Source organism: Lissotriton vulgaris, unplaced genomic scaffold, assembly GCF_964263255.1.
Source record: "Lissotriton vulgaris unplaced genomic scaffold, aLisVul1.2 SCAFFOLD_1047, whole genome shotgun sequence".
Taxonomy (NCBI): Eukaryota; Metazoa; Chordata; class Amphibia; order Caudata; family Salamandridae; genus Lissotriton; species Lissotriton vulgaris.
The window spans coordinates 131,458-139,830 of record NW_028255054.1 but is presented as its reverse complement, the minus strand read 5'-3'; the positions used below and the strand labels follow the sequence as shown (position 1 = coordinate 139,830).

General features: G+C 38.4%; 1 protein-coding gene across 1 annotated transcript in view; it reads right to left on the bottom strand.

Moving 5' to 3' along the window:
- Window positions 1-684: 684 nt before the first annotated feature.
- Window positions 685-8,373, bottom strand: part of LOC147659260 (proto-oncogene c-Rel-like) — a 121,194-nt gene continuing 113,505 nt past the window's right edge. The window contains exon 8 of the mRNA XM_086951843.1: window positions 685-7,542. Coding sequence (XP_086807969.1) covers window positions 6,629-7,542 — 914 coding nt within the window. The 3' untranslated portion in view covers window positions 685-6,628. The remainder of the gene's footprint in view (window positions 7,543-8,373) is intronic.

Sequence of the window (8,373 nt, the reverse complement as noted above, 5' to 3'; positions counted from 1 at the left end):
CAGTGCTAAGACACAGATATGCATGACAATTCATTTCAGTGCGGTAATGCAGAGTACCACACTGAAATGAGTTAGTCTAACGCCAGATGCGTGGTACTTGGCAGGACTGTAAACTTACAGGTTTTTTAGTCGACATCCCAATAGCACATTGAGAGCTTAGCTCAAAAAGAGTTATGACACAAAAAGTCCAAAAAGGTAGTCCTAAAAAGGGACTGAAATGCCTCTCTCAGGATCTATGCTGATGGAAGGGAAAGAAAAAAAATTATGCCAGTGCACTGGAGAGGCACCTATATAGGCATCACGCACATCACACCCAGCGAAGACGATGCAAGAGACGTGTTGATCTTTGCCATCAATCAGCTTGGCGAGGTACTGCTCAGGATTTTCCGGATCCAGTCTGATGCCGGGGGAATATTCTAAAGTAAAGTAGCTACGTACGTATGTAATGGTTGTGTTAGTGGGTACATAAGCACAACAAAACAAATCAGCCTCAAAATGAATTTTGAGAAAAACAAGATAATGGTATCAGAAAGTCTAAATAGAAAATAGTAAGTTGACTTAGAGATAGCAAAGGATGTGAAATAGACACCAGCTTTGATACCAAGCTATGACGGACCCCCTTGCATAACACAAAATAATGCTCACACTTTATTATGTCTAAAGAAATGTAAAACCAGTACGCCATTAAGAAGTGATAGAATATTTATTTACATTACAAAAATACAAATACATGCTTTCATTATATATGAAAGCAAGATGCTGAGAACTATAGTAAAACATTTCTATTCAATGTCTTTTTTGGACTTAATAGTTTATAGTATGTTACAATAACCTCTAATCCATTCAGAGCACTTATCTATACATTGATCAGTGCAAATGACACATTCCCAGAGAGCACTGTCCAATAGCCAGTATATACAAACATATTCTCAACACAATGGCCTCAAACATACACCTATTTATACAGTCTGTCAGCCTCATAAGTACACTATCAATTATTAATCAATGTTAAAATGTTTGCATCAGTGCAAATGAATAACTAACAACTGTCAAGTTGTCACCTTCCTCAGAATGGTAGATAACTTGGTAATATAATGCATTTTCTACCATTTTTTCTCTGCATACACTTTGCAAAGTTTAACCTGGCGAAAACTATACAGGGAAAAACGATGTGTGTGATAAAATTGCACTTTTTAACCCTGCGAAGAATCTTTGTGGGAAAATGCACTATACAAAACTAACAATTATCTTTGTGGGAAAATGCACTATACAAAACTAACAATTGTAGTACCAAGCACTACACAAAACAAGTACTAATATAATGTTAATTATTTTAATTTTGCTACTTTATTAACCACACAAATATGAGTGGTTTGGATCCCAAAAAATGCACGTAGGAAAACAATAACTATGAAGAGGGATTTTTTTATGTGCTAAATGTAAGTGAAAATTCCTGGCCTTCAACACACAATAAAATGATACAATCAACACTGTGGGTTTCTCCTGTTTCACAAACCACAGAGCCTTTCAAGTCTTGTGAATTATTGCAGCAGAATGAATGACATGTAGCCTTGCAAAGCACTGCAGGCTAAACCTTGTCCTAAATAAAAATAAATTGAACACAATCAACACAGCCTACAGGTGAGATTTACCTGTCTTTCAGTCCCTTAATCAAATTTGTATTTTTTCCAGAATGGAATGACCTGTGATCATTGCTGATTCTTTGAGAGCATCACAGTATACATCAGATAGACATCTTACTTGCAACTCCATTGTGGTCAACATGTCGGAGCAATCTTTTCCCTCTTGCATTACTGCAGCCAGATTATAAAAATCTTTAACAAGAGACTGAGATTTATATGCAGCATATATTCCTGTGCATAGAGACAGATTTAATGCAGCATACGTGCTTTTCAGCGCGGATTCTGTCTTTTTATCCACTGTATATGAAGAAGTACAGTCTTTTAGGCTGCCCAACGACTTCCCCGCCAGGTTAGACAAAACGGAATCAATTTTCACATTGTGAGGGAAAAATAAATCTGCATGTTCCAGTATGTTAATTTTTTGCATTAATCTAGGGATTGTGAGATGCGCTATACCTTTCCACTTTTTTAAGATAAGGGTCTTAATGTTGGCATGAATTGGGAGGAGCTGGCCATAGGGGTCCTGTAAATTAGAGAAACTAAGATGACTCATCTTCTATCGATTTATTTACCGGAAACCAAAGAATATGTCTGAGATGTGACATAATCTGGTCAATAGCCTCTTTCTTACATATTCTTTCTCACTTCGGAACGCCCCCGCATACATTATACCTGGCGCAGGTATAATATGGCGCAGGGGTTTACAAAGTGATGCATCTCCCTAGATGCGTCACTTTGTAAATATGACGCAACATGGCGCATTTGTTACACCACTGGTGCGTCACAAAAAGTGACGAACCGATGTCGCACAAGTGACGCAAGGGCTCATAAATAAGCCCTATGGTCTCCATACTGTAACTACAGCTGGTAGACAAGCACCTGATGGGAGTGCAGCATTTATGATGCTATTTTCCCTTGATCCACGTTGATGAGAACAAGCCGGAACTCACCGCGCCAGCCCCTTTGACCCGGTCCATATCTTAGTTTGTTCTGGCTCCTTTTCACCCGGCAACAGAAGAGGCAGCTGACCTGCCCCAGAGTGTCCATCTTACTAACACACACCTTACTTCATGGCGCAACTAAAACCTATCCGAATGCTGCACTCACAAAATATGGCAGCCTTTCCTTAAATCTTGATTACTGATTTTTGCTTGTGATTACCAAATTATAAAATGATACAAGTTTATCAGAGACAGAGGATACATCAAGAAGTATTGATTTAAGGACAGCCTGTTTGTAAGGGAAGGGAGGTCTCTTCCAGGTTTAGGTCATAAAGACTGAAGAAAAACTAGAGGTACGGGTCTATGGGAGGAGGCAACCTCCTCATGAGTTAACGACTAAGAAGAAAGTTAATGAGAGGGCACTAGTATTTGCAATGGATTCATTCAGTCTTGAATGAGCTACCATCTACTGTTAAGAATGTGTAACTATTGTAAAAATATATTCTAAACCAATGTGCATATAGCAAAGTTCTCCACAGAAAGAGCTACTAAGTGTTGATGAGTGGTACTTCATGTTCATGAACTTTCTACTCAGAAGAACATACATAAACCAATTCAGCTTTGAGATTCCAGGTACGGCTGTTTGTCATCTTTTTACAATTTCTACAGGTTAAGGAACCTTTTCTGTCTCTTGATATACTCTCCAAAGGATCACACTGGTAAATATCATGCCAAGCACTGCACGATGAAGAAAATAGACAGAAATAGTATACTTACAAAAGTGCAACAAAGCCTAGCCCGACTGATTCAAAGGCCAAACTACAGTACTGAGTGAGGGTGGGGGAGAACAGTGTATTACCTTATTCCTAGTTTTTAAATTTAACAATTTCAATTTTACAAACAACTGTAATAAGGTCAGACGTATTAGAGGCATGGAGACATAAAAGAATACCTCATGAGAAAAGGTTTGTTTGCTATTGTCTCCCTGTATCCACTCTTGCCGAATGGCCAGTGGTTTCCATTTAAAATTAGATTTATTGCCAGTTATTGCATTTTCAGAACTCTCTGCAGTCCTGGAGAGTATGGTGATTGAGCTGCCCCAGTTACTCTGCTTTACAAGAGACAGGTCATTCGATTACTAATTTACATTGGACTTTACAATGACATAGTCATTACATTTGCTAAGATTGGGTTTGCTTTACAGCAAACAATAGATAATTCACAAAAATGAATGAAAAATATGTTATTCCTGCAATACATATATTCACAAAATACAGAAGCTTGTAAAATGTAAAAACACATTCTGACGAAGAAAATTTTGTTTGAAAAGAATACCTGTTACATTGTATTGCAGCGAGGTTATAGGTCATGATAGAAGCACTGGTCTATGCCAATGTAGCATTCACAAATATTTTCCCCAAAATACCTATCTATGTTAATTGCTTCTCCTACCTCATACATAACTTTTTCATTCTGTAAAATATTATCAGTTTTCTGTCTAAGATTCAATTACATTATGCATCACAAGTTAAATTATTTTTATGAACAATTTGTGGATTTTTGTACTACATATTCAGTCCACACTGAAGCAATTCTTGTTGAGTATGGTAATGATCAATGGGATGATGTGTCTTCATTCACCAGCTGTTGAATTACTTGATAAGTTTTCAAATGCAAATGATTTTTACAGAACTCTTGCCTCCCCATCAGATCCAGGGTAAAATGGGCTACATCAAGTGGGTCGCCAGATATCAAATGTTGCTGGAAAGCCACCTCTAAAGATAGATTGATGCAATCATTTCATAAGTCCTTCTTCATTTAGGATAAATATGACCAACACAAGAACGAATTGCTTAGAGTAAAGAAAATCAAAGCAACCTTTGAAGCAACAGTCAGCTCTGTAACATGCGCCCATTTTATTGGGTTAGATCTGAAAAAATTCATTCAAGACAATGTTTCAAGAACTAAGTTGCTCTTTTCCCAGTATAACCCAAAGGTCGGATGTCCACATCAACAGGCCCCATATCTTCTGAAGAACTGGTGTCAAGTGAAGTTCTATATAGTGGCATACCAAAGATTTAGAACACTCATTTGAAGGGTTTGATCAAATGTGGTCACTAGTTCAAATGGTAAATATCAATACAGTATGTTTCCATTGACAACAATAAATCAAGCGCATCCATGTTGGTGGTAGATGCAACCATTTTTCTGAGTTTGTTTGTTCAGAAGATCTTTATACTCTGAGAAAACATCCAGGAGGGCATGCATAAGAGGCAAATAATACAACTAAAACAGAGTATTTCCATTAAAGGACTTCACTTCCGTTACAGATTGATTTGTCACAGATATATCATGGATGTGTGCTACTGCCTACACAGAATGCAATATTCCTGTTTAGACTATTAAACTGTATTATGGCCTTTATCCCTCCTGGTAATCAATTATTCCATTACCAGCAAGAGCACGCTTTTGTGACACCACAACTATTTGCAGTAGTGCCAAATATTTGGGTTTTAGGGCCTTACAATTAAGACTGTTAAAAAGAGAGTTACACAGAAAGCCACTCTGCAGGTGACAGCAGATGCTCCCTCAGTACATGGTATATCTAGCCGTTGTTCGCTGGTTCTGTTGCAGCTCTTCGCAGCCGTTAATACCAACAATCATCAGGCTACTAATAACACCTTGACCATGAGAGGCCTACATATTTTGGTGCAAGCTCAAGTACAAACTCTTGTCATTATTCACTAATTTATCTACAAGGCTTGAAGGAGTTTGACTTGAAGTTGGTGCCATAATGGGTTCTGTAATGCTTTGTACACTCCTCCATGTTATATGTATATACCCTATATCAACTGAAAGGCATTGAAGTGCACCAGTATGCCAATGATGTACATTAACCACGTGCAGCAGTGTGTGGGAGTAGGAGAGGGCTGTCTTGCACAGAACAACCCATGCTTAGGCTCCACAAAGGCACAGTTCTTGCTCTTTGTGTGAATCTATGTACTCTCCTTGAGCAGGCTTGGTTACAGGCTTTAGTACTGAGAGGAACATCACTAAGTGAAGTCACTGTGTTGTATCCTGGTTCTGCATTAAACACCAACAATTTTGTTAAAGTGATTACCAAAGCAGGTATTTACCAACATTATCTGTTAACTAACATTGAGCGGTTTGTTCCATCCAAGAAATCGACTAAATGTATTCCCGGTGCTTTTGTAGTAATATGACTGATAACGTAAATGGAAGCTCTGTAACCAGATATGATTTGTAGGTGATGTTTCAGTGGCAGAGAGGAGATAAACTAGTGGTCAAGGCTTGGAGACCAGCAATTCTGGAGATCATAGCCGATCAACGATCCTCTGTGCTGCTTTATATGCAATACAACACTGGGCTTTATTTCCGAAGGAAAAGCTTCAGATCCTAAAGTTTAACAGATCAGTAATGGAAGACTGAAATACCTTACTAACAGGATTGGGTAGCAATATAATCATGTCACCACAATGGCTACTCCGTACAATAAATGTACATTACCAGTTTAGATTCCTTCCTAATTGCACTTAGATATATTCATAGTGTAGTTACACAGCAAGAAATAGGGCATTGTTGCTGTGGATATTTATGTGTTCTACAATCTAGCTTGAACAGTTCTATATCTACATATTGACTAAAATATCATTACGGCGACTGAATTAAAAACATTGATGAGCCTCAAATGACTGCTTGTTGGACGTAAAAAAAGAAACTAGAGAACTATTGTTCTGAAAAGTACACTGGTCACAGATTTGTTGTCTTTGACTGAAGGTTCTGTAAATGCATTGGAGGGCTTTTTCATTGTTAAAATGGGATAATGTGTGTAAATTACCTGAATTTCCCCATGTAAAATTCACAGTGCTCCAACACTTACAAGTGGTGTATGGGCTTCTATAAGCACAATAATAAAATAAATTAAAAAAATGAACATGAATGAGTCCATAAACTGTAGAAAATGACCCGCCTTATAGTCTATGCTATGAATTTGTCAATTTACCAACGATTTCTTACAAAAAACTACTTTTGTGGATGTAAAACATCCGATATGTCTGATAAATTCTGCAGAAATGCTTCATAATCTGAGATTGTGGCGAAACTGTGTTCTTCTATCGAGCTGTTATGAGCGTAATGTTCCTCAGCTTGAGTGCTTTCCATACCAAAATAATTTAATTGAGTACTATTCTGATTTTGTTGCAAATGAACAACCGTAGGTTTTGACTCACTCAGGATGTCACTGTTCTGGAAGTTGAAGTCCATCTGACTGAAGTTGCAGGCCTGTCCTGAAAGAGAACCTGAGCTGAGTGGAGCTGATGCCGTTGCTTCCATCATAGTGTCAAGCGGCATTTGGAGAACTTGATTATCATGCTCATTTAGCGCTGGTGCAGGAGGATAGACTACATTTTCCATGTTTTGGCTAACATACCGCAGGTTGCTAATCTGGATATTATCATTGCTTGGAGGTGCAATATTAATGACATTCATGGCACATCCTTGTTTTGTTATACTGTTGTTAGAGCCCTGGAACACACTTGTCTGCGATGAGGATGATGCACCAAACCCATTAGAACCAATGTTATCCTTGTTGATGGGCTCAGTAGGAAGATCTAAACACCTCAAAAGATCTTCAGAAAGTGTAGGTAGGCTACTTTGTTGGCTGAATTGAAGGACAGCTGTATGTCCTGATGGACGCATGCCAATAGTGCCAACAGAGGTATTCTTTGTATTTCTTTGTGCAGCTGAATACTGTGAAGGCCAACTTGGAGCCATGGTCACACTTTGGAGTTGTGGAACCACTGACTGTCCTTCTGAAGCAGGAAACGCACTTGTGCTGGAATCTCTCATTGTGAGGTAAGATGGTATGTTGGTAGTTCCAAAAGATGTTCCAGGCATTTGTCTCACACATGTTGACTGAGGAAATATGTTAGGAGGTTCTAAAAAAGAAAACAGAAAACAATAAGAAAGTTGTATAATTCAAAATATGTATGTTATCAATAGTACAATATACTTTATTATATAGATCGTCGTAGCTCTTCAGAGTTCTAGTTAGTACATCATTTTCCAGCAATAAAGAAATAAATATATGATTATACTTATTAACAATAGTTACTTTAAAATACATTAGCACATTTTACTTCTTCCTGGATGTCAGTCAGAACTGAAAAAACTTCAGGCCCTCCAGTACATAAGAATTCAGCACCCAGTTTTCCTGCCTTTCTGTACTTTGCTGCTCTTCACTCAACTGAACCACAAAGAGCAAATGTCTGAGTGTAGGGGCCCTGTGCTATACTTACAGCACAGAACCTGCCTGGCCCTCTTCCTCCATGTGGCAGAAGTTCCAGGGAGCCCCAACACCTAAACGAGTCTGAGCAGAGTGCCAAATCTGCCCCAGAGTGACTAACAAAATGCAGCTCTTTCTTAAGTGTGATGTATAGCTTTGCAGTAGCTTTGTACTGGATATTACGCATTTGGAGAAGATAGTGGATAAAGCTGGAGGAGATTTGTGTGGGCTATTCCCTATCGTATATCCAGCAAGCTTTCTTCTGGTGTTGACGTTGTTTAAGCCCTTTACCTTTAAAGAAAATATATGTTATGTGTATTGTAAGATAGGAACCAAATATTAGTACAGAAAAAGTAAGCACAGGATTGGTACAAAAGTGTTGTATGCATTCAACAGCCTGTCAGTGAGGTAGGGGGAAGACTGGTACCCACAAACTCCAAAGCTGTGCTGCCACCACTTTCACGAAAACCCGAGAGGTGCTGGT